Raw genomic sequence first — 27,173 nt, forward strand, 5'->3', positions numbered from 1 at the left:
AGGGCTGCGGTGTCCACTGCATATTTCAAACGATCCACGCCGCGTCGGTATTCCGAAATACAGGTGACAGGACTTGCGTTCCGTATCGCGTTAATTATGCGTGCTGCCGATCTCATCGGCGAATCACAAGGAAAGAGAGCCAACTGCGTCAACCAAGAACCCACTAATTACGCGGACACGCGCGCATCCAGCCGCGATGAGCGCGAACTCCGCGCTCTCTCGTTGTCGATGCGAGTTGCTGTTCTAAAAGATTCATTTGGTTCGATCAATCGCTCAACGTTTCTGTATACAATCTATTAAATTATTCGTAAATTGTTTATTCTGTACACTTTCTCGTGAAATTATGTAGTAAATAAAGGCATTATTTCATTCCCCCAAAAGCATGCGTTCTCGCAAAAGCGAATAAAACAATTCAACCTCGAATTTAACCTAGCTTCCAATTAATTGTCCGTGCAAGATGATTAAGAGACGCGGTGATTAAAGCGCCGACCGGGCAAAGGAGACCGTCTCGGGAACGTCGTTGCAGCAAATTCCAAAATTCCGCCGGAAACGTCGACGCCGCGCGCCGGTCGACTCTCGGCAATCGACACGGGATTATGACGGGTTGCGGCTCCGCTGATTAGGGGCTTTGCGTTTCCCGATTCTAGTTCTGCTATCTCTCTCTCTCTCTCTCTCTCTCTCTCTCTCTCTCTCTCTCTCTCTCTCTCTCTCTCTCTCTCTCTGTCTCTGTCTCTCTCACTGCCTTTCATATACGCGCAAACGTTAATTCGCACTTACTTAGCGACGATGCGCTAACGGCGACTTAACCAGCTTTGACCGCCGCAAATCGGCCGCCCTCTCGTTCAACTCGCAGAACCTCGGTTATCCGTACCATTCGGAGCTCGTTGTTGTTGCTTGTATTATGAAACAATTGTTATTAATTAATTCTGTTCCGGGTCGCATTTGTGGGTCATTTTGGATTCGTGTTCTCACCTGTGAAATATATTCCGACGTTGGATAATCGAGGTTACTCTGCGCACACGATAAAAATCATTCTACAGTAATGTCTCCCTTACTGACGTTCAGATTGTGCAGAAAAATGGACAATTTGGGAAGAGGAGACCCTTGCAGCTCGTTTTTATAATCGTTGACCATTCGTGACTATAAAAACAAACCGCAAAGCTCGAATAATCGCATCTCCTCTTCCCGAATTGTCCATTTCTGTGAACAATCCGAGCGTCAATTATAGAGACATTACTGTACTTTCGTGGAAATCGAGAGAATAGCAGTGCGAGTAATTGACCTTGATATCGCTGAACAAAATTACATAAAAATAGTAGTGGTTCTTACGACACGGTGCGTGCCTTCTAAGCCGTTCAACTCTGACCTCCAAGACATTTCACGTGTCTTTAAAAGCAACGAGGATATTCCAGGTACGAAGGTTAGATGACTCAGCTTGTATAGGACAAAGGTCTACTTTCGCGGATATAGAGTATACCGATTCATAAAATGTGATCCGAGGAACAGCGAGGCGAAAACTACCGAATGGTACCGAGGCAGTTCGAAGAAGCGAGAAGACGTTGGCGGACCTCGAATTCTCGAATGAATCGATTTGACGCGCGGGTACAGGGTGTTTCAGGGCGAGGGAGGTGCGCGAGCGTCGCGTCGCGACGCTTTGGTTATATAGGTCGTTCGTTAAACGAAGTGACTCGTTGCAAGGCTGCTCGTCTCGGCTGTGAAACGGTGCATAAAAATGCACTTACTTAGCTGCATAAATCGATCCGCTCCCGGTATGTTTACACCGCTACATAGCGGTATATAAACCCAGCCCGTCCGCACCCGACCCGACCCGGCCCGACTCGACTCGACTGCGACCCGCTCGGCCCGCGCAGACACCGCGATGCTAAGTAATGTCCCTGGAAGAAAAATACGACGCCGTGCACACGCTGGCAGGCGTGAAAGATTTTCTGGAAGGAAAGCAACCTGCGCGTCATATTTTAAACGAACACGCTTCCTCTCTCGAGGCGGCACGACGCGGCATAGAAGATGCAGGGAAACCGTCTCGCAGCTCTCTCGCGGCTGCGTCTTGCGGGAATTGCGCACTTCGCAGTCGCAAACTGTCGTATTTTCTATTTTTTATTGTCCGCCAGTGACTCGTTATTTCTACTTTCTCGTCGCCAGTTTACCGATCCCCTGGCCTGCGGAATAAGTATCGCGAACGCGCAACCCGTTCTTCCATTTTTCCGTTTATCCTCCGTTCTCGCGGAGAACAATTCGATGCTCCATTGAACGCGCGAAAGTCGAGTCGACGCTAAGATCGAAGATGCGAGCTTCTCGAAGATGCGATCGGCATAATTCTCACCGTTGATTTCCGAATCGCATAGCTCGAGAGATCAATGGTGTCTGGGGTACCAACCGAGCGATCCCGCTCGCCTTTTTCATCTCTCCCACCTCGCTGTCTCTATGGCGGAGCTATATTATCATTAGAGCGGTCGCGAGCGTGACTACAAATTGCGCGGGTGAGCTCGTTAATCAGGCCGACGTGGGAATAATTAATACGAATGGCCGGCTTTAAACGAGCAACGCTGCACGGTTTAAACGAGGGCGCCGAGAGTCGCGGGCAAGGAGGAACAGGAGGTGCAGCAGGAGGTGCAGGAGGTGCAGGAGGTGCAGGAGGAGCGGAGGAGACTCGCCGCGATCGTATTTAGCGATTTATCGCGAATTGTTTACCGGTGTTTTCCCCGTTGCTCGCCTCCCGCGGGAATTAACAAGCTGCCCTCGTTACTCGTTCGAACGGCTCCCTGGCCCGAGCTCTGACTCCGATTAAAACCGTTTCCCTGATAACCTATTGCACACGATACGCGATTCCCACGAATCGAGGCTAGCTCGCCGGTTCGTTCGATCTGCGACAAGATACAGCAATGTCTCCCTAACTGACGCTCAGATTGCGCACAAAAATGGACAATTTGGGAAGAAGAGCCTTGCGAATTCGAGTCTTGCGACTTGTTTTTATAGTTACCGATTGTCAAGGATTATGAGAACATGGTGCAAAGCCGGAATAATTGTATCTTCTGTTCCCACATTGTCCATTTTTTCTGCACAATCTAAGCGTCAGTTAGGGAGACATTACTATACTCCTACTTTTCACGAAATCGTTCCGATGGATTCGAAGCATCGTACTTTCGGACTGATACATCGCTGTTCTATGATCGCAATCTCTCTTCTACTTCGGCCGACCACCGCGCAACTCTTCTCCACGATGAGAGATCGAACGATTCTACCTCCCTGTGAGATATATCAGTTTCTCTGGGCACGGAGACAGCATCCATGGAGTGGTCAACGGAGCCGCTTCCGGACAAGCAGGCCAGGACGATAGCCGAAAGGTAGTCGGCTCGAATTCCTGCCACGTAGCAGCGTAACGGCGCATCGAAACGTCCTGAACATCCAGGTCACGACATCACCGTTAACCCGTGTACATCCGACGTGAGCATTCCGCGCGCGCGATACGCCGACGGTAAAAATAATAATACTAACAGCGCAAGAGGCACTTGGTTTTATCGTTCCGCGGCACAGCCGATCGCGGACGCTCGTCACGGAGAAAGACGAAGAGAGAGGAAGAGAGAGAACAGCGGAGAATAGTAATCGATCCGCGAGCAACGATTAGTCGCGCCAGACCGCGATTTGATTCTAGGTTAGCCGAGTCGTCGAGTGGCCAGGTTTTACGTGTCTCGAGGAGAGCACCCGCGTGCATCCGGTTCATCTCGGTGCATCCCGGTGCATCGGGCGCGTCCCGAGGAGGCACGGCGACATAATCCGGATGCAAATTATCGTCTTCTGACATCGGTCCACGGCGCACTTAATCAGCTCGAGCACGATAGCGTCCTGAAGAGCCACTCCGGCTCCGCCCCATTAGCCGTGCGAGAGAAATTCCCAGGGCGGCTCTCACAATTAGCTTAAGCTACTTCTAAGCACAATGACTGTTGCCCGGGAACACGAGTTCCTCTCCTCTCCTCTGCTCTCCTCCGCTTCTCATGCTACTCCTCGGCACACCGTGCTATTCCCCTCACGTATCAGCCTCCGGCTGCTTCCTCCTCCTGCTCTCGAGAGCTACTCTTCCCGGCGATCGTGCAACGTGCCGAGCAATGTTCCCGGTGTCCTCTGTCCCCTCGCAGCGATTCCGGGAACCTCGAAATTAATTTGCATTCGATGGGAACATTTTGTCGTTCGCTTTTCTCTCGATTGGCCGGCGCCGAATCAACCGGCTGTGCGATACCTCCAACAGGGATTCTGCGGAGATATTGCATATTCGGGTCCTGCTCGTTGCAATTTATCGACAATGCGCGCACTGGCCCTGCTCGAATCATTCTTGATCGACGCTACTAAACCTACCAATCGGAACGAACAATTTCATGTTTTTTGTATTCAACGTTATTGGAATCATAAAAATTATATCGTAGAAAATGATCGAAATAAATACAACCTTTCATCGTAATGAGAAAGCAGCGAGTGTTGTTTAATTCTGGAGCTCGATCTCATCGAATTATATATACCTAAAGTTTTCTACAGTTCCATACATATCACAGTAGGATACGCGAATCGCAGTTGTAACAATTGTTTCTTCTATAAACATGTTTTATCCAGACAACTATTTGTCGCAGTCGGGGCGAACCTAATCTACTGCGGCCGCGTGCCATTTGTCTGTCCACAAGTGGTAATATTCTACCGTCCCGTGACCGCGGGCAGAATTATTATATTTTCGTTTCAGTTGGATGATCGATCTTGGGCAGAATAGTTCTACTCTTGTCTTTGGGCTCTTTAATCAGCGATGGAAGCACCGTATCATCCTCCGACAATGGGCACCGGTATTCGAGCCTCGCCCGACCACGAGTGGACTTATTCTACTTCTTCCTGGCCACGTTCGTCCGACCGCGAACAGCCGCATTCTGCTCTGGCCGACCGTAAATTGACCTGCGCCGCTTCCTCCGACCTGCGAACACGTTTCGATAGGCTTTATTTTACTCGGAACGTTGTGGGCGAATTTACGGTCCTCGCAGTGCGTGTACGCGGAAGATCGCGTGACGACACGGCACGGGGCACAGGGCACAGGGCGCGTCACGTAAGGACACCGTGTGTTACAGAGGCGGCACACGCAATCACGCGCGCGTGAGTACATTTAATTAAAACCGGGTCACGAGCCCCGAGTAACGAACCCTCGGTTAAAAGGGTTCTCCGGCCCCGTTTGCGCCACTCTTTTCGCTCTTGCGAGGCTTGCGAGGTTTGCGAGGCTTGCGACACGCCGGAACGAGGCCTGATTGCGACGGAAAGTTCGGACCTAACGAGACAGGGATCTCTCTGTTTGCGATGCTCCAGCACCCCCGGCGACCCTCGGCCATCCCAGCGCCGCCAACTTCGGAGCTTTTCTCCGACATCGCGACATCGTCGACCGGCGCAGAACGGAAAATCCAGCGCTTCCGCTCGGACCTGCTCTCTCCTTCGCATCTTACGGAAAGATCGGTCCAGAGGGCTGAATATTTTTCTACATCTTCCTCGAAGCACCGTCTAAATGCGCGAAAAGTTTTAATCTCTTACGCCGAGCGGTTTAGCGGATAAAAATTCCTGCAGACGGCACGCGTGGAACGGCCCGTTAATTTTGAACAAATCGGGAGATCCTCGGGGGATTTCTTGCATCTTATCGAGAAACGAATTCCTCGAGCTGATAATTTTTTCACGCGTACCACGAAGTACCCTTTAAATATAGGAAAAGTCTCGTAACCGTGCGCGCAGCCACTTGCTCGTTAAAAATTCCCTAACCCAATTTTTCTTACAGTCGTGCTATTTCGCGACATCGATGTACCATTCGCGAAAAAAGCTGTTCCATGGATCCGGCTAACTCGTAAACGGCGGACGCATTACGTCCTCGTCCACCCCCGCGGCCGTAGAAGATACTCGTTTCGCGAGGAGACGCGACGGGGAGGGAAAGGGATCGTAATGGCGACCGACCGGAGAGCCAGTCCCTTGTCTTCATTTTACCGTGCCATCAAAAACCCTTCGAGGACGAAATGCGTTTCTTATTATGGATCATTATACGGTTGTTACGCCGTCGGAGGGGGTTGGGAAACACGGTGATTTATCTTTCGGCCGCGCGAGCATGCTGGGAGGGTTGCGCGAGCAGTGTTCCCCGAGGGAGCCGCGTCTTCGGGACACGAATACAAACGATTCCGTCGACCAGGCATCTCCTGGCGCCCGTAAATAATTATTTCGCAGACTCCCTACCCTCCAACCCCGACTATTCTACTCTGCGACCTCGGCTAATCCATGCGGGATCTCGGAAATCCCGTCGCAGCTTCATCTTTTCGCATCACGCAGCTTCGAATGGACGCGTTTCACTTTGCAGAAATTTCTGCTCGGAAATCTGTGATCGATGATCGACGATTCGATACGTTTCAAGATCACGAATCAGACGCGTCCGCTTTCTTGGACGATGAAATTGCAATCGCGATCAATGAAACCTTCTCGTCGAAATACGAGCGAACAATGCGAAGCGGCGCGAAAAATCCGAGCACGTGGACGCGTGCACGTGTGTGCACGCGCACGCGGAACAGCTGGCGACCTGAACGCGGCCCCGCCGGGATTTTCAGCCGTTCCTCGTGAATTCTTAACGCGGCACGATCGACGACCCGACACCAACTGTTACGAACGCGTTCGATCGATCTATTTATATCTGACAGACAATCGTGGTTTCTCTTTGACGCGCCGCTAGCAATGGCCACGCGTTTTCCTGGCTATCTTTAGCGCGGCGCGCCGACGCGACGTATCCTGTACGACCGAAGACGATCGCACATGACTCGCGGACAAGTCCGCCGCGTCACCTAGGTCATCGCGTTCCCCTATCGAAATCGATGCTGAACGATCCTCGATCCGATCTTTCCGCATTTCTGGATCGAACGATGATTTTTCAGAGATCGCTCGCCGGAAGGTTTTCAGACACAATTTGCCGCCGGATCGAATCTAGCAATTCTGCCTAATCAGGTATCAACTAGATTGCGGTTAATTTCGTTCGAAGTCGGAGATATCGGTCCCGAGGAATGATCGAGTGAATGCATCGCGCTCGAAAGGAGCAGCGGGAAGCCGAGTTCTAATCGATTCAGGGCCGTCGGAGAGATTGAATTCGGGATGTAGGTTGACCCGGTGTTCGGATACGGTGGATTCAGGTTAGATCAGGTTAGAGAAACTTGCGTGAACACGCATTCACTGGTTTGACAGGCGTGTCGATGACGTGAAGACGACGCGCGGCGAGGCGAGGCGTTGCAACGAGACGCGCATTGGACCGCGCGCGCGGTCCGCTTTATCTGTCGGCTCGCCAATATCAATCACACGTCCGGTTCATTTGTCATCCGCGGACAATGCGGGCCGAAGGGCACTTCGCGGTGTCCAGCCAGCAGCCCGGCACTGCAGAAAAGTGCATCGGAGCCGCCGACAATGCGCTTTCTTCTTCATCGAGTCGCGTCACGATTCATGATTCGCGATTCGCACGAGCCCCTTCGAACGGAGCCAATCTGCGAACCGAGACGTTTTCACGGGACCTGCGAACGAGATTCCGTCTGTTCTGCCGTCGTTCGCACCTGCAATTGTTATTTGTCGAGCATCGAAACTCGAGGCGAATGGCGCGGCGGTAAACAAGCTGCGAGTCTTGGGCGTCCCACGTGTAGACGTTATATTCACATTTTTCCGAGTCGAGGCGAACGTCGCATTTACTCGAGAGAGCGAGAGGAAAATTCGTGTTGTATTAACGAGATCCAACTCGATCGTTCAACGCCAAACCAGCTGCGAATTTGGCAGCCGGCGAAGAACAATAATCTAGCGGCGATCTAGCGTCCGCGAATAAACAGCTGATAATTCAGTCGCTAAAGAATCCGGAATCGATGGTTCCGCCAGGGAAACGGGCGGAACGGCGGACGCGGAATATGCGCGGGAAACCGGCGAGCCGGAGCGGAATATAATACGATACGAAAATATTCCCGGTAATTTACGGCGGGCCGAACGACGCGCGGCGTATCATCCGGATTTATGGTGCTCGTTAAAATTGCCCATAAAAGCCGGCGAGAGCTAGCACGGATTGCTTTTTCGGATTAAACGGGACACCGGCGCGCTCGTAAGAGCAATGCGGCAGCTCTCGCGCCGCTGCGTCGCGCCCGTTGCGTCTCTCCTCTCTCGCTCTCGTCTCTCTCCGTTGCACTGGCCAACCGGGGATCGCTGTGCAACCCGATGAAACGCAACGTAGCTATACGTTTTTCTATTCTCGATGGGACGCCGCGACTACGAGCGCGATAACGCGGCTCGAAACGCGGCCTCCTCGTCGGACGTGTTTCCACGTTTACGACGTTTCCGAACGTTTCGAGACGAAGACGAAGGCGATCGAAACGTTGCACAGCGCGACACGACGCCGGTTAATAATGCAACGGGATCGAGCATCGCGAAAAGTTCGCCGAAGGCTCGGATAGCTTTATATTTATCGTCCGTGGGCGGCTGCGACCTCTCGAATCCGAAACTGTGGAGCCGCCGAGAGCCGGATCAATTTCTGATAAACGGAGAATGGAATTGCACGCGGCGGAGGAAACTGAAACGGAGACGGTGCTCGTGAAACATGCAGATGAAGCGGGATTGAACGGTGACGTCGGGGGTGCCGCGGGGGCGGATCGAGGCAAACGAGATTGGAGGGTTCCGCGAGACAAGCAGAAATATCAGCGACGAAGGCGCCCGCGTTTCCGGAAAGAGAAACAGAAGCTACGGAGTATCTTAAAGTTTGATCGTTAACCGAAACTCTACTCGTTTTGAAATTCGTGGACAGAGGATATCGACGTCGTTATCTTGAAAATTTTATTCTTACGAGCCCAATTGATTCCTCGATACGATTTTCATCTCCGCCGCTCTCGATTTATTGTAGTCGCGGTGAACTTCGCGCTGTGAAAATCAATGTGCTCCGTTCGAAAAAAAATTCAGCGTTCCAGCCGGCGAATTTTCTCTTCTTCGACGTGTTAACTATACGTGACAAAAGCTTTCAAGGAGACAATCGTTTCGGACTAATCATTTTTCGAGGAGACAAGATCCTTATAGACCTCTATTGGCGACGAGACACATTCGAAGAAATTATCGAATCTCGCTAAAATGTGAACCTTCCAAGCTCAACATTCGTCTATATATTCTCTAAAGTACCGTTTAAATGGACGAAAAGTTTGACAAACGTACACCGAGTTGTATATTTCGGAAAAATGCTTAAAGGGATCAACCCCTAGATACCGACGAGTCGAGGCCCCCGGAGAAATTGCTACACATTCTCAGAAAGTGAACTCTTCAGGCTGAAAATCTGTCCGCGCAATCTGCAAGGCATCGTCTAGAAGTCGAAAAAGTTTCAAGAACGTAGAGCAAGCCGTTCGGCGATTAAAAATTCCTGAAGGAGGCTCGATTAGATACCCCCGCGTCCGAGCCAAATAAATTCGTTCGGGGTTGGAGAGCAGAGTGCTCGTTGCCCGCGATAATGTATATCAGCCTCGCCCCCGCTGCTGTCGCCCCTTTTTAACCGGAGAACAGGGGAGGTTTTACGTTGTACGCGCGCCGAGGGTAACACGACACGCGAGGGTGCATGTATTCCATCGTTCGTCGAGATACGGGCGACGGAGATAAGGTTTCGCGAGGGAAAGAAACCGAAAGAAACGAGAAACGACCACGGAGCGGGCCGAAGAGAAACGAGCCTGGAAAGACGGTGCTGGTGCTCTCTTCTCTCTCTCTCTCTCTCTCTCTCTCTCTTTCGTATTCGGCGGTGTCTCTGGGCTGTGTTCTCGCGTCGCGTTACGTGCGCTGGAAATTAAAGGCCGAGGCTATCGCGAGCGCTATGCAGATATCCGCGGGGCCATCGCTTCCTCCCCGTGGCAAACGAGATTCGGGGAAATACAGGTGGACGGGAAAAATTGGCCGGAACGAATAAATATCTCCTAACGAACGTGCCCGGCCGTAACCCTTGCCTCGCCTCGCCACGCCACGCCACGCCGAGCCGAGTCGAGTCGAGCCGCAACGCCCGACCACCCCCGCAGTTTCTGGGTCAACGCGAGAAGCGGCTGGGACCCCGCACAACCCCCCACGACCCTCCCAGCGGAAACAGAATTTTCCTGCGATCTTGCCCGCGTTCACGGCAAAGCGGTGTTCTACTCGCAGCGGAGGCCGAAGGGTTCAAGTTTACAGAAACAAACAAGCGGAGGGAAGAAAAAAAGAAGCGGGTCCTGAACAAATTGCTCGCTACCGGCGCAAAAATGTACGCGCGCGCCAAGGGTAGTATCAACATTTGAACGCAAGGACCCGTAATATTCCAGAACGAGGACGGTGAAAGTACTGCTGGAAATTCGAGGATAATCGCGGACCGGAGGAGAGGACTCGAACCCGTCCGCGCAGAACGCTGAGCAAGAATAAACGTCGTGGATATTATTGTTGCAAAAAGTTGCGCAAAATAAGACGAAGTTTCCGCGTCAAATACTAGAGGTCAAGCGGGTATAAAAAGAGAGAGAGAGAGAGAGAAGCACGGAGGTCCGGTGGGTCGAGCAGAAATGTCAATGTCGCGCGACGCGGTGAAACGCGAAGAGTCTTTTAAACGGCGAGCGTTGCCGCGCTCCGCGATCCGAAGCCTTGGATTCGCTCGTCCTTCGGGCTAGGGAAAATGAAAACTAACAAGTTTAATGGTAATCGAGCGAAATGATCGCGCGCGCGCGCGCCTCGGCATAATGGAACGGCGCAGCGTGGCTCGCCGCGCCGGTAATTATTCTTAATCGTTGCTCCGAATCCGACTTAGGCTCCCCGGCGGTATATCGCGATCGCGTGGTGCCGCGAGCGTGCGACTTAATCAGACCTTTCTCCGTCGGCGCATCTTCCAATAAACCAACCATTCGTCGGCTATTAGGCTCGCCGATCCGATACGTCACCCTTAAACGGCCGGCTCCTCGGGCTCCTTCTTCTTCGAACTCGATTCTCCCGGGTTCCGAGGAAACGGTTGACGCTGCCTGCACGCGAGCCGCAGAAACGACAGGAAGAATCAATTCGACTTGAAGCGTCGAATGAACAATTTTCATATCTGTATTTCTCTCCTGCGAAGCCCGAGCCTTTAGAAAATTCTACGTCGCGTTTCCGCGGTTGATTTTATAGCGCAAATTTTTCAAGTTCCCTGCTGCGCTTGCTTTCGACCGAGCAATAGGAGAGAATCGCTAGGATTTACAGTAATGTCTCCCATACTGACGCGCGCTCAGTTCGACCACTAAAATGGATAATTTGGGAAGAGGAGATACGATTAGCCTTGCGGCTCGTTTTTATAATTGTGGACAATTTATAACTATAAAAGTAAACCGCAAGGCTCGAATAATCGTATCTCTTCTTCCCAAATTGTCCATTTTTGTGGTCAATCTGGGCGTCAATTAGAGAGACCTCGACTGGGAGCCCGTAAATAGGGCTCCTCGTGGAAACGAGTCGTACGCCTGCGAATCGAGCACTCGAAACATCCGCGGCTGATATTAACGAGTTGAAACGAATCGTCGTATGCGTCGGTACCGTCGATAAACGCATCGAGCATGTCGCAGCGGGAGGGCGCCTCGGGCTGGTATTTTAAAACGTCCGTCAGCGCGTTGAAACGTCGACGCTCCGGTCAAAAAGGAAAAAGAAGCTGCGATCGATAACGGTACACCAGGTTAAAAACGTGTGTCGGTATTCTCCAAAGCGCATCTCGTAGCGTCTCTGCAAGCCGGAACGATGGGGAGAGCAGGAGCTCGTTCGATCCTGGAAATCCGCGAGCGTTCGCGTTAAAAATCGCTGACCATGGCCCGAAAGAAAACATTGACGACGATTCTTTCGAAGAGCGGCGAATCTCGTCGCAAAAAAGCTTTTACTGGTCCGAAGAAATTATCCTCCGAGAGGATCGTCGTAAAGTCCTCAACAAAGGAATCTTTATCCTCGCAATTTCAAGGAATAATCGAAGATTCGTGAAAACCGGATACGCTTCGCGATGTTTCGCGAAATTGTCCGCGAGGAAGGATCGTGGAGAAGAAGCTGGATCGTTCTATAGGATCCATGGATCCCGAGTTTAGCGACGAGTGGCCAATAGTTCGATATCGTCGCCATCTCAGATTCTCGACGAGATTCGCGAACAGTTTGCGGCCAATCGCGACGAAACGTAAAATCGAAAGAGCCGCCTCGAATCGAATTTGCGAGGGGTGCGCGGGGGTGGGATTCGCGTTGAAAGTTCGCGGGCGCGTTGCCAACGCGCCGACTTCCGCGATGTACTCGAGTATGTAGAGGAGCCATCTCGACGATAGAGGCTCGCCGGGCCAGAATCGATACGCGGAAACTTTTCGCGCGCGCGACCGACCAGACTTTCCGGATTTTATTAAAAAGTCGGCCGGTTGGGACCCGCTCTCCGATGGCGAGCCGTTTTCCCCGGCAGCAGACTCGCGACCCGAAATATTTTTATTCCAGGATATTCTTTCAGGCGGACGCGCAGGGCTATTGTCGGCTAGATTGAAAATTTCAAATCTCTCGGGATAATCTAGAATCTAAAATCTAGAATCCAGGGGATGCGGCGAGATTTCAGGGGAAGCGACCGGGACGCAACGACCGGATTCCCTGTGGAATGATCCCCGGCGAAAACTTACTGTACATTTTCAATCTCGATTCGCCGCTGACGTTTTCCTAATTCCGACGATTCGCCGAGACGCGCCGCTGCGTTTTCCTAATTCCGCCGATCAGGAGATGCAAACATTTTTGTAGAATCGTTAAAGAGGCGTTCTCGATCTACGAAAAGTTCCACGAACTCGCGACGAGTCTGGTTGCTAGAAATTCCTAAAGGGAACGAGAGAAGAAATATTTCTGCCTCGCCTAACTGTCCGCAGTCTGATAACGCCGCGAGGAAAGGTCCATTCGAATATTTCTGAACAGAAAACGTTGGAAAACCGGGAGAGTTCGAGCGAAGCCAGCTCGAACGTTAAAATTAACGCAAGCCCGTAAAACTGGCGACTCCGTAAAAGCCCGTCGCGACCCCTCTAATAAAAAGCGCAGCGTTCGCGGGTTTATAGATTCCGGCGGATAATAAAAAGCTTCGCAGGCTTTCGTGTTCAGCGTTCAAACGATTGTTGCAATGCGAGAACCGTCTGGACGTTCGCAACGACGGCGACAACGACGGCGTTTCCGTCGATTCCAGGCCCGCGAAAATTGAACCGTAAGCGGTAAAACGCGGAAGACTTCGACGCGTCGTAAACGCGAGCTTCTCTCGCGATCGAACGCTTCCGCGATATCATCGGATCCGATCGAAACGAAGCAACTACGATCGTTTGGTCTCGCGAGAGACGGGCGACACGTCGCTCGGTTTTATTTGCCCCGGATCCTGGAACGTTAAAACTGAATTTTTTAGCGGTTACATTTTTTACGCGTTGCAGGAACTCGTCCGGCGTTTTTAACGACGGCGATGTTACGGTCGGTAAATTGTTTTAGTGGGCTCGGGAACGCGGGATCGCAGGATCTCCTAATGAGAACGGAGACACTTGTGTTGAACGTCGAAAATGTAACGCTGCAAGTTTTTTCTTTGCAATGGTTCAACATTAAATCGAATGCCGGCACACGGTGCGTTTAAATTGCCCTCTTCCAGTGGCAAACTGTCGACAAAGAAGTTTGAAGCGGCGTAGTCGTGAAAAGTTGAAAGGAATTTTTATGTTAGAGTTTCCTTCCAAGATCAAGATTTCATCGCGCATGATGTGTTCAAAGTTTCTACGCGATCGGCGCCAACTCCGGCCGATTATCTAGAATTATCTTCGCCGCTGATAAAATCTAATTCGAGTCCCGGGGCGACCGCTGTCGTTTTTCCGTCCTGCCCTCGCCCTGGTCGTCGTCGCGCAATTAAAACGCGAACGATCGGAGCGGCCGGTCGAAAACGAGCAGATAGGATCGCAGCCTAGGCTTTGGTTTCTCGGTTCGTGACTCGAGGCTGAGGCCACGTGGCCCGGCCGTCGTATCCTACGACCTACGACCTTGTCCCTCCGGGGATCGAGGATCGATCGAAACACACCGGCCGCGTCGCGTCGGATTCGACGCGAAACTCGAGACCCGACCGACGCTTTCTGTGCTACAAATTGTTCTGTGAAGTTTCACCGATACTGTCTGAACGTATGAAAAGTTTCGCAACCTTGGAACGAGTCGTTCGACTGCTAAAAATGTGCAAAGGAAGCGAATCCGATAAAAGCTTCGAATTCCTTGGACATCGGAGATTCTCGTCCATTTGGAGAGTGCTACAGCTTCTCCTCCAGCTTTTCCAAGATTTCAGAACCGAAGGCGAGTAAATCGAGAAGCGCAGCATACGACGTTTTTTTCGGAAGCGAACGGTTCGAAGGAATTTGTCCGGCGACTGAGGGGTCGCCGGTTGCGACACGGCACGGTGCGACAATGAAAGATTAAAGCAACGGGTTGCTCAACGGGATGACACCTGCCAGAACAAGGTTCCGCCGAAATCATCGTCGTATCCGGAAACAAGACGGCATCGTTGCGGTGTCGAAACGCGGAGGACAGCCAGCCAAAACGAACAGCGTCGAGAAAAATGAAACGAAGAGCGTGCCTCACTGCGAATTAAACGGAGCGAGATAAATCGCACGGTGGCGGCTAAGCTAGTGGTTTCTTTCCCCTTGCCTTTTACGGTGCGACGGCGCGACGTTACGAAGAGACGCCCTGCCCTGGCAAACGCGTTCAGACATGCGTTAAATGTCCTGGGGCCTCGAGACAATGGGTCGGGCCAACAACGCCGAAATGCCTGGGTTTATGGCCGCTCGTCAAAATACCTTCCCGAAACCTACCAAGTCTTGGGACAAGATCGAAATAGGATTGGTCGCCCGAAAAGCTCCAACGATTTTGTCGGTGGCTCGTCGAAAGTTTCGAGTCGCTCGATCTAAGTATCGACCTCGGTCGATCTAATGGACCTCGAATGGCAGACACTCGGTTCGCCCAGATATTCCATTATTCCATTTCTGCTGGAAACGGATGCTCTAACTCCGTTGGAATCGCGGCTGTGTAGAGGCAACCGGTGTTTCCATCAGCTTCAACGTGAGTTGTTAATTATCCTATTAGACGGTAACGAGACAAAGTCGAGCCCTCGCGGTTAATGCAGCACGCTCGTCGCGGCGCGACTCCGCTCCGACCGTGTTAACAACGCCTAGGAGCTGGTATCGCGTCCCGCTCGAATTACACACGGTTTTCGCGAAGCAAATAGCAGTATCGGTCATCACGAAGGAGATTACCGAGCATCGTTGCGATCTTCGATCGAAAGCCGCTCCGATTACGATTCGAATCGTAACCGCACCGTCGTGCAAACGAGTCTCGTAAACGATCTGTCGCACAGATGCATTTGCGATGCTACGTAACATGCATTGGCAGGTAGACGCAAAGAAATCAAGCTTGGTCGACAGAGTTTATTGCGATCAAAGCGGGATTCCGGTTTGTTACTAATCGAGAGAAAAAGATCGAAGATCGTTGTCGCTGCAACGCGCGGCGCAATTAACGTTCGGTGGGAGTTGCAGCAAAACTTTCGATTCCCGCGGGCATTTTCTGAATAATTCACGCGGCGCGAGCCCTTTGCCAACAATTTTCTAGGAAGTGCATCGAGTTAACGCTCCCGGCGGGAATCGATGAATTCGAAGGAGAAGAAGAACTACAAGAAGAAGAAGAGAAGGAGGAGAGGGAGGAAGCATTGGAAATCGTTCGCGAATTCTAACGAGTCTACAACGAGCAGAGAATCTCGCTGCGAAATTAATAAATCGTTGGAGCGAGAAACAAGTCTCCTTTTCAAGGGGCGGGATCGGAGAACAGGGTCGCGAGAGGAGGGCGCCTTTAAGATCGCTCCTCGACAATTTTACCCGCCTTGTCTTCCCAATTGTCTCGACGTTGTTCGCGATCGCCCTCGGAGCGAGCTACGAGGACAGACGAATTTCCTGCATCGATTCGGAAACGACCGGCCTTGTACGCCGCTGTTACGGAATACGGTGTTCTCTTGGTAACGCGAAAATATAAGAAAATCATGAAGCCGACATCGAACGCGATTAATTCAGGAGCATCCTTGGACACGTGGTCCGAGGAGGAGCGAGAGGAGCCGGAGCGTAGAAATAAAAAGGGAAAACAAAGACCGTTCCCGTGAACGCTCTCATGGATTTATGTGCGCGAGGAGGTCGGCGGGCCGGCAGGTTTGCACAAGTGCATTAGCGGAGGGTCACCGAGTAAAAAGGAGCGAAGAAAGAGCGAGATGGGGAGAGAGAGAGGGAAAGAGAGAGAGAGAGAGAGAGAGAGAGAGATCAGCGAAACGTCCCTCTGGGGACGCGACGAAGAAAGGGAAGCAGGCGGAAGGTCGAGTTGAAGGGAGAAAATGGAAAGGGGCTGCTGGGAATGCTGACTCTGTGGAAAGAAGCGGGAACCGGTGGGCGAGAAACTGCGAAAAGGAGAGAGAGAGAGAGAGAGAGAGAGAGAGAGAGAGAGAGAGAAGAACAGAGAAATAAGGGTCAGGAAGCAGCTAGGAGGGATTGAAAGGAAAAACTGTAGGGAAAGGAGTAAATTGGGGGTCGGGGAGAGAAAAGAAACACGGGGAAAGGGTTTCGAGGATGAAAGGAGAGGCCGGGCGTGCAAAGAAAGTGGCCGTCGAGAGAAACGCGCTCGCTGTCGCAGCGATGGCTACGAACCGCGCTTGAACATCTACGGATTACGAGTCGATCGCGCGTCGATTCTCCCGTTTCCGGTCGACGACGGAACTAACTAAGGTCGAGCAGCCGAGACAACGATCGCGGATCGATGTTTATTCGATCAAAATTTAGTCGCGGGTCGAGAAAAAGGCGATCTTGTTCGACACCCCCTTACAAAGACGCGAATCGACCGGTCTTTATCTGGATTGAAAGCGTTAAAGCGTCCCTCGGCCTCGACTGTCCATCGGGCCGGGGGTTTAAGGCCGGTCCACGCGAGCGGAATCGATCTCTCGCTCGTCCCTTATTGGATCAGACGAAACGAGCCGGTCGACTGTGCATCCGTCAACACGACGGCGCCGCGACGCGCTGCGACGCGGCTCGTTTCACGGTGACGACGCGACGCGATGCGACGTCAACGTCGACGTCGGCGTCGTCGACGACGACAACGCGTCGATATCTACCTTTCTGCCGCGAGGAACCGCTCATGTAAACGCACACCGAAGGCGACGAATCGGTACTCCTCATCCTCGCTACACAAGTGGAAACTGTGTCAAGAGCTTTTCAGATTTTTCGCTCCAACGTGTCGCGATGATATAATACGGTCCGCCCTGCCGACGGCTACAAGGAAAATTCATTCGCGCAACCCTTTCTTCCGCGCGTATCGTCGCTACCACGTTGTTTCTACTTCTGCGCGGCGCGGCGGGGAAAACAATCATGGTTGTGTCAAGGTTCGACTTGTTCTCGGACCAACTCGAACCGCTTCGAGCCACTTGGAACCTACTAGCTACCCTCTGGAACGTATCTTGAATTTCCCAAGCGAGCTAGCAAACTACGATTCCACGCGACGAGATCGCGGCTTCTATTGTTCGGAGACGAAGTAAAATTGTTCTCGAAACAAAGGGCAAATTGCCCGGTTAAGCAAAAACGATAAATCTAAAGAACAAAGAAATAAAATAAAGGACTGTCCCGTAAAATAGAGGACACGCGATCACAAAATGATACGGATCTAGAATTTGAAGTAACGCGGAATTATGTAATTCTGAAACAGCGTAATGCTGCAAGCATTTGGAAATAGATTCGTATAAAATGACTTTTAGAGCAGACTTCGACAAAAAGTTCGTCCGAAATAGCATCGTTGCATGCGCGTGTAGCATTAGGTGGTCGAGTCTCCCTGTTAAAAAATGAAAAATATCTGATGAACTCACCGGTGACTGGAGCTTCTATGTCTATCATTGTCTTCTCCGAGCGCAGCAGGGCGGCTCCATCGTTCACTATACGAAGGGCCGCCGCCTCGTCGATCCTACCTTCGAGGATAAAGTGTTGTTTGAGCACCTCCGGCCGCGGCCGATTCGATTCCGGGTCGAACACTTCTGCCACTGTCAATTTGTGGGATGGCGGGAAGGAGGCATCTGTTGACAGAGAAAGTTAATATAGTCGCCGTTCCAACTTTCTTCTTCAGCGATTCAACTTCCCAAAACATTCTTATACCGGCAACATCCATACATTTCCCATACTTTTGAAAACTTCTTTTTAACATTTAAGACCATCTATTCGATGGCAAAGTTATATCTAATCGATAACGAGACGATCTATTTAACTGAGACTAAGATTATTCATCGAATCGAGAGAACCTGTCATTGCGGCCGACGATAGGCAAAACTGCCGACTGCGCCTCGATAGCCTAATCGATCGCGGAACCTGCCTCGAGGACCAGCCTGGAACAGCCAAGATCCGAGAGCCTACTCGAGGTTCGCGAATCGGCGCGAATCGGCGCAATTAAAAGCGAGTTCGGCAAATATTGATCGAGCGGGTCGCCCGCGGCCAGCCCGCAAAGTTATCGCGAGTCGTCGTCGTCTCCTATCATCCTCCGATTACACGTACGTTTGCGCACGCTGTTTGCCTCCTAGCATGATTAACAATCTCTCTCCCTCCCGCTCCGACTCTCGGATAAGTCCCGAGGTCGCGATCTCCTCCCGAAACCGAGTATCGATTACCTGACTGACCCCTTTCCGGGATTTCGATCATCTCCCTGGTCCACTTGTTCCCGCACCTGACGTATCTAGGCATTAGCATTCGCGTGGGTTTCGTCACCGTGAACGACAACGGGCCAAACTTGTCCTCTTTAAGCTCGGCAGAATCCGTGGAATTCGCGCAATCTGTGAAAACGTCGTCGTCCAGGGCGCTGGAGTCGGAACCGTCGTTTCCCGCGTCCCCGAACCCCTTCGCCTCTAGATCCGGCCTCGGCTTCATCATGATGATATAATTATTGTTGTTGACCTCGGGCTCCTCGTGGTACAGGTACGTTCTCGCGCCTTGCTCGTCGTCCTCCTCCGGCGAGAACTGCATGCCGAAACGCCTCTGCAGCATGTGCTTCAGCCTCACGATCCTGCTGCTGTACGGGTTCTCCGTATACTCGGTGAACGAGGACTCCGCGATCGATCGTTGATCGGGATTCGTGGAGCACGATACTTGGCCAAGATTCGTGGAGCCCGATGCTTGGCCAAGATTCGTGGAGCCCGATGCTTGGCCTAGGTATCCGGAGCCCGATGCTTCGCCAAGCTTCTCGGGAGATTCTGCCTTGGCCGGCGTGGTGGCGGGAGTCCTGGGCTTCCTCGGTGTCCCGGACACGTTCATCATCTCCAGCGTTTTCATAAGCTCCTGCGTGTTCGGAGTGACCTGATCATCGTCCAAGGAGTCCACTAGCTCGAACGAGTCGGAGAAGCTGTTCTCGGCCATCGCGAATTAGCTTAATCGCGATCGAACGATGGAAGAAACTGTTCCGCCCGGTGGTCGATAGAAGTTATTCGTTCGATGAATCGGATTATTCCGATGCGGAGATACTTATCGTGAATTGAAATTGATTGGAAATTTCTTTCTCGGAGTTGAACGCGAGTAGACGAAGATGGCGACGAGAGACTAATGGCGACCAGCCGTTTCGCAGGTTCGAACGTGCCGTTTGACGATCAAGCCTCGTTCGCAATGACAACAGATCGAACCAATCGCGGCTATTGTTCGTCGACGACTCGTCCTGCCACGGTGGAAAGTCCCTAGGCCCGACCAAACGATACTTCAGAGGCCTTTGCAAGGAAATTTTAAGTTGCAGAGATCGATGCGGGATCCAAGGGATCGAATTCCAGGTAAATAAAGGGTTAGAAACGACGTCCTGTAACAGCGAAACTCTCGACTAATCGTGCAAGTAAAATAACCTCGAAAGAAAACCGTTCCTGTCGAATTTCAAACAAAAAGACGCGACGCGTTTCCGAATAGAACACGGTTCGCATTAACAAGTTCTTTCGCAGGAATTCCCGGCTTCGATGCATAATCTATTATAATTGCTCGCGAGTGCAAGGTGTCGGAAACGATTAACGCGGAGGAGAAACAGAAATGGAAGAAACGAGAGCGAGAGAGAAGGAAGCAGAGAGATGGCAAACGGTGCTGCGAGGCGCGACGACAATTACGGCGGACGAAGGCATCGCGAACAGCTGATAAATTCAGCGCAGATGCGCCGTGTATTATAAACAAGTGCGCGAATGGTCGGCGCGTAACACAAGCGACGATTATTTTCTATCTCGCCGACCTATTATATCCGCCGCAGCCGCCGCCTCCGGACAAATTAGCTCGCGTTCCAGGATGCTCGCACGTTCCTCTCGCGAAATTTTTCATCGGTACGTGCACGCGATCGGAAAGACAACGTTCTCTGCTTTCACCCGTTTCTCCGTCCAACCGATATCCTACATTCCTTCCTATTCCCGCGTCGCTCCGATCCAATTTACGCGACGCCGTTAATGCGATTACCGGCGAATATCGACGTCAAAAATTCTCACAATATCAAATGGAAACTTGGATTACTATAGGAAATAATAGTTGAACTCTCTTTTGCAGCCTTTTATGGCAAACTCGAATAGGCTAAATATGAAGAGTAGAGACATCCGAAGATGTCGTTTTACAGCGAGGAAATTAATTTATACTTATCAATTTATATAGGAAGAACGTTCTCGTTCGTAACATCTTTGCAGCTGTTCATTTAGTTTCAACTGCGAGAGAACGTAAGTACAGTGTCGCCAACATCCGAATTGTCTCATTCGATCCCGGCCAGTCCGCAGGTTCGATTAACTTCGAAATACTAGCTGCGACCCGATGGGATCGCGTCTGGAATCGATGCGGTTGGGATGGTCGGGATTTAGGTGACCGATTCGGCCGATCTGTTTCGCAGGTTCTTGAACAGAAGGTTCGATAATCGAGAGAGGCTGACCTCGAACGAATAGCGGCTTTACCCGGTCCCGTCACCGTCCCGTCCGCTCCGTTAACGTATGCGTGAGGTCAGAGGTCAGGCGACACAGTGGGACCGTTTCAGTTATCGAAAAGCTGCTTCGCTGTATTTTTCATCGAACCCGTCGAATTTCGGATCGGATCGATTGCCGCGAATCGGCAGGATATTCTGGTCGCCGGATCGAAATTTTCTGCGGCCGGCGTTCCGTTAATAGAGCCGTGGTTCCAATCATGGAACGGAAAGAGCGTTCCGGGGCTAATCATAGAAATTGCGGTACGAACACGGTGTATTCGAAATCCTCGGGCCGCGATAGAAATATTCGGAGAGCCCTGCTAATTTTAGGGGAGCGCGATCTTCTTTAAGAATAATAATCGTCGGCGATCGGTTATTCCGGAGATTTCTACAAATTCATTCCTGCTTTCGTTCCAAGAGAAATATTTAGCACGCTCGCGAAGAGAAATCTCCACGTTTGGAGGTCGCTAATCAGACAGATTGTCGCACGTTATATAGTTCGCGTATAAATAATAGATTTTTCAAACAAGAATTTATTTAAATCTCCTTTCGTGCGCCACAGACTAAAATTAGTTCGTAATATAACACATAAAAGGATAACAATATTAATTACACACGCTTCGTAAAACGCTTCGTAAAATTAACAACTCAATCGTTATGCTACCAATCGTGGGTTTTCTACACCGTAAGAGATCTTAATCGTAAAAGAAAATCGTTCTATCGTTTATATCTACGATTTATCAGAATTAATCCAAGATTAATCAGAATTTCGCCGACGGATCTCGAGAAAAATAATTGAACGCGAATGAATTATTTACAGAGACGTTTACAAAGGGGAGAAGCGATCAACGGTACGAAGAGCAAGATCAATCGATCGATAAAATTGGTCCTCCGACAGAATCGTTTCGGTAAAAACACAAAAAGTAGATCCAAGAATCTAAAAACTTGATGATCCCGAGGTAAAATGATCTCTCTACCGTTGCTCGCTCATCCCAGACCTCTGGTCTGTCGAGACGAGTCGAGATTCGCAGCCTGAACGAGCTCGCGATTAGAAAACTGAGAGTATCGTGCTTCGAATACGACTTACAATGCCCAGGGAAACTTAAACCTAATCGAATCGACGGCGAACCCTGATGCAACAAGTTTAACACGGTTCTGGCCACCTCCCCCGATTTCGCGCGACGATACGGATCGCGAGCAGCGATCGGAAACTCCCTGCGCTCTCCAAAATGCCCGCACGAGGTTCGCGAAAGGGTTCTCTTCTCGCGACGAGATCGGCGTCCGACCGAATCGAATTCGAGTCGATCTCCGCCGACGAAGAGAACGCTCCTCGATTGCCACGCCGCCCTTAAACCTACGATGAAAGCACGAAAACGATTGCTCCCGTTGATAGATCGTTGCAACTTTCGCTGTACGTCGCGACGAACGATCGCGGAGACGCTCGAAACGGCGCCGATCGTTTCAGAGAGGATCGAGAGATCCGGGTGACGGTGGAAATAAATCGGCGCGGAGCAACGAGGGACGCGAAACGATCGGAAGATCGAACGAAACCGGCCTGACCATTGCGGATCCTCCCCGAAAATTGGTCGATTTCGTGCAGGGTCGCTGGGTTTCGCGATCTCGGATCGATCCGCGTCGCCGGTGCTCCTCGAAGCATCGAAAGCAGCCTCGATCGCCAAGAACGATCGATCGAATCCTCGGTGGTCGCCAGTGATCCCTCGAATCGCCCCAGTTCCTTCTTCCCTCGCCTCGATGCCACGATCCACGGCTCTAGATCATTCGCCGTCCATCTTGCGTCTACGAGCAGAGCCAGTATTTTTTATTTGTTCTTCTACATCGGACAAGAGAATCTCGGATTCGGTGTTATTTTTTTCTGGAAAAACTGTTCGAGATGTGAAGCTAGATGCCTCGAGATGCGAATAGACATTTTTAAGCTACAAGGAAACTGGATTATTTAGACAAATAAAGTCGCCGACTCACGATGCCTGCTTTTTTAGCGCTCGAAGGAACATTTACATAGATCGTCGAACAATGGAACGAAGGAAAAGGAAAGTCTTCCGTTACAATTTGCCGGACGATTTCCTGCGAGCAACGGGGAGTCCAGCCGATATACTAGTTGTCTCGAGTTGCGATTAGACATTTTTAAGCTACAAGGAAGCTGAATTATTTAGACAAAACACGGACTTACGATGCCTGCTTTTTTAGTGCTCGAAAGGAATATTTACAGAATATATCGTCGAACAATGGAACGAAGTGAAGGAAAAGTCTTCCGTTACAATTTGCTGGACGATTTCCTGCGAGCTACGGGGAGTCCAGCTGCGTTAACCCGTACGCAATCTCGTTAACATTCCGCGCGACCATTTGTCGGTAGCGTATTTTCGAAACACGCGTTAAACTGCTCGGAACGAGCGCGATACGCGAAGGTATCGGGAAGTTAACAAGAGAAGACATTACCTTTGGTAAATTCTTGTCGGATGAGGTAGAGAGAAAGAGAGAGAGAGAGAGAGATAGCAACGTGACTGTTCGCGGTTCGCCCAGCTGCCAAAAGCTGTGTATAAATAGTCCGACTGACAAAAACAAGTCGGCGCGTCGTGTTGCATGGACAGAAAAGTTTTGAATGGTCCCGCGCGAGCTTCGAACCGCGCCCGATTCGCGAGAACCGGATCGGTTTCCCAACTGGAACGATTTCGCAAGCGGTGCACATGAATAGAATCTTCCTCGATTCGCTCTAGCACGGAGTTCTACGAGAGAATGCGCACGGTTGTGCATACGAACGCCTATCGAGCACCGTTTCTACCGGCGCGCTGCTTCTTTTCGGTTGCTGTACGCAAGCTCGATCCATGTTCGCGCGAGGATGAAACAATGTTTTTCCGTGTCTCGATGCAGATACATACACAACGAATCGCTGCTAACAGATTTTTCGACCCTCGGGTTTTCCAGGAAAAATCGCGAACCCCGGCACTGATTTTCTCGCGGGATTAGCGTAAAAAAAAGGTCGCGGCAGAGAATACAGGAATATTTCAACTATGAATTTGCTTTACGGTTCTCGGAAGAAAACTTGCTACGCGATCGTCTTCTAAAGTACGCGTACACAATTGAGTAATTGAAATGCGCGTCTCGCGATCAATCGACTCGCTATAATTTTCCGGCGTGGGCAAAGTTAGGTCGCCGGTCGTTAGGAATTTCGAGCTAGAAACGAACGGGTTTCTCGAAAATGCGTCGTACTATCGGCGTTCGAGGACAGGAAAGTTCGTATCGAGCGTCGACGTCGTCGTTATTGGGAACAGGCCGATGACAAACTCGCCGGAGAGAGCCCGGTAATTAATGGACACGATACTAATACCGTGGAACGGGAGTTCTCTAAGCGAGAATTTTACGAAACACGAAGACTACGTTGCGAATTAATTGCGTGGAAACGGGCAAACGGCTGGAAAATCCCGGAAAACGCGAACAATACGGCGCAGAAACACTTCGGCAAATTTGGACGTAAAAGAACGGGAGGAGATTTCGAGATTAAATTCTCACGCGGATCGCGAGCGAAGTGCTATCGTACAATTTACCTGGTGGATCGTCGCTGATGCAGCCGGCGCTGCCGCCGGAAGTATGATTAACCAGCAACGGGGAATCGCAACGGCAAGCGTGAAACGATCACGAAATCGTCGTCGCAGGCCATTTTTCCTTCGAATATCTTGTCGCGATGCCGTACACCGCAATAGCGTGTTTACATCACGCCGGCGAAACTACGACTCATGCCCGAACTCGATCGACCGATTACAGAGATCGCGTCGACCTTCCCAGGTGACGTCGCAGAAACAATATCAGAGCGTCGCAGCGTCGGAGCGTCGGAGTGGGACGCGAGAAGGGAGTTTTGCGTATTACGTATTGCGTTGCCCGGGAAGGTTGTCTCCGTGATACGCAACCGAATTCTTTTTTTGCCACAAATTCCTTCGTCGTTCGTAGCGGGGACACGTATGTCGGCTCTATCGATTAGACGAAGACGAACGCTCGGTGAGCGAAGGCGCGTAGTGCTGTGGTGCGGGGTGCAAGACATTTTGGGTGCAGCATAATCGCGTTTGGAACAACGGAAACCGCTCCCAACGCCGAATAGCGGCCTCCACTCGATGAACGATCAATATTTTCGAAATTGAACAGGTTCGTCCGGGGGGGGGGGGGCAATCAACCCCCGCGGCCGGGTCGCGCGGCTGGGGACACTCCGCCGTCGGCGCTCGAATTGTTCGACGAGTGTATAACAACGCGTCGACGACTATCGAAATTAAAAAATTCTCCTCGACGATCACCGTCTCTGCGAAATAACGTGGCCGAACGAATTCCGCGTAGACAGCGGAACACGAGAAAGTGCGGCCGCGCGTCGCCCATTCGAACCGTCGCTCCGAATTCTTGACACCTTTCGACGACCGTCTGCCACCTGTCGGGCTGTCCATCAAATGGCCGACAATCCACTCGAGTCGATTTACCGCGCGATCTTACATACCGTGGAGCAGTAACAATGCATCCGCGGCTGGCCGCCGGCCAATTCCACATTGAATTTCGATTCGGCCGGCTTTCCGCGAAAAACCGAGCCCGAAGGAAGAATCTCGCGAGATTCGATACGTCGATCAGCCCGGTGCCGCTGCAAGCGACCGTTCCGAATCCTCGTTAAACGAAATAATATCCTGATAGCTCGAACAACGGATTCGTCGCGGCACACGTATCTCCGATGCTCCTAATTATTGGGAATCGCCAGCGACCCGCAACTGGGTCGCCGAATCGCTCCGCTAGCTTTCTATCAGCGATCGGCACCGCGCCGCAACGCTTCGGAATCGTAAGAGACATAGATTCTTGCCGCTTCTGCGTCTCCTTCTTTCTCTTTCGTTTTTTGTTATAGCCTCGCCGATTGACGCAACTCGGTCGCGAATCTGGCCGGTGTGGAGGCTCGTCGTTACCGCGTCGACATCAATGATAAACGCAAGCAACATTGTTGACGGTGCCTTTTTTTCGCAAACGCAACTGGGTCGCGTCAGCTGCAACAAGCTCGCTACTACGAGCGAGCAAATTCGCTCTTTCGTTCGATGCGTTCTCAGCCGTTTCGCGATAACGACGCTTATAAAATTTATTGAACGATAAAAATACGCGAACTACGCATAATAATATAACCTGTACGCGTGACCCGGTGACCTGGACTAGACGCTAGATGGTAACGACGAATACAAATGTAACAATTGATTCGCGCGTATTACGTATTACGTTTCACACTGAATTATTCATCGATTCTGAAAGCCGATCGTAAAGCAGATGCGTCGAGGAGCGAGAGCACAAAAGTCGCCGGATCTTCGGCCTCCGAATCGCGATTCCGCGAACCTCAATTCCGCGTCCGCGCCTCGACACAATGGACGCGCCGCGGCGCGACGATAACGGCGCGTAATGATAACGACGATAATCAGAGAATAAAGTCGACGGACGGAGGACGGGAGGAGGCGAGGGCGGAAGGAATTCATTTATTCGCCGGCGCGGCGGAGGATGGATCGAGCGGAGCGGCGCGCGGAGTCGATTTATATTGTATATTTATCGAGCTTAGGGACGTCGAAAGAATGGGGCAGGAAAGGATACGTGAATAAAAGACGACCGGCTATGTAGGTCAGGGAATGAAAAGTAACGAGTCGCTCGTGACTGGATGGACGTGAATGAATGAGCGAACGCGAGGTGGAGTCGCGAGGGAAAAACGAACGCCCGGGCCGAGGAACGAGGGAAGAAGTACCGGACAAAAGCGAAGACAACGGATCCCTGCGAAAGGAGGCGAGGAAGGGGCGCGGGACGCGGCCGGGGTGGGAGAATCGTCGAAAGATGTGGGTCGGATCGGCCGGAAGTAAGAAACAGTCGTACGATAACACGGGGAGGGTGGAAGGGGCCGCTTCGAAATTCCGAGTTTACCCGAAATATTCCGACGATGAATATCACTTCTAGACGAAATTAATATGCACGAATAACGCAATTATCTTTTCGCTGGGGTCTTTTTATCAACCCTTCGCACTCGGAGAATTGTCCGAGGTCCGATATCGACGACCGAAACGTATTCGTTAACGCGAATTATTAATTATTGCGACCAATGAATTTTGAATCGTCCTACGATCATGATACTGCTAACTTATTAATCTAAACGGGAACGATTGGTAGATCTA

At 51.3% G+C, this 27,173-nt stretch overlaps 1 protein-coding gene across 7 annotated transcripts in view; it reads right to left on the reverse strand.

Moving 5' to 3' along the window:
* LOC117226584 (protein phosphatase 3 catalytic subunit alpha) overlaps window positions 1-27,173 on the reverse strand; it is a 102,533-nt gene that overhangs the window by 47,662 nt on the left and 27,698 nt on the right. For 6 of the 7 annotated variants that reach the window (XM_076518239.1, XM_076518238.1, XM_076518237.1 and 3 more), the window contains exons 1-2: window positions 18,710-21,363; window positions 17,921-18,124 (exon numbers count right to left, since the gene is read on the reverse strand). In XM_076518239.1, coding sequence (XP_076374354.1) covers window positions 17,921-18,124; window positions 18,710-19,451 — 946 coding nt within the window. In that variant the 5' untranslated portion in view covers window positions 19,452-21,363. Of the gene's footprint in view, window positions 1-17,920; window positions 18,125-18,709; window positions 21,364-27,173 lie in introns of those variants that run through there. The other variant, XM_076518240.1, reaches the window with a different exon arrangement.

This window comes from Megalopta genalis, chromosome 2 (assembly GCF_051020955.1).
Source record: "Megalopta genalis isolate 19385.01 chromosome 2, iyMegGena1_principal, whole genome shotgun sequence".
NCBI lineage: Eukaryota > Metazoa > Arthropoda > Insecta > Hymenoptera > Halictidae > Megalopta > Megalopta genalis.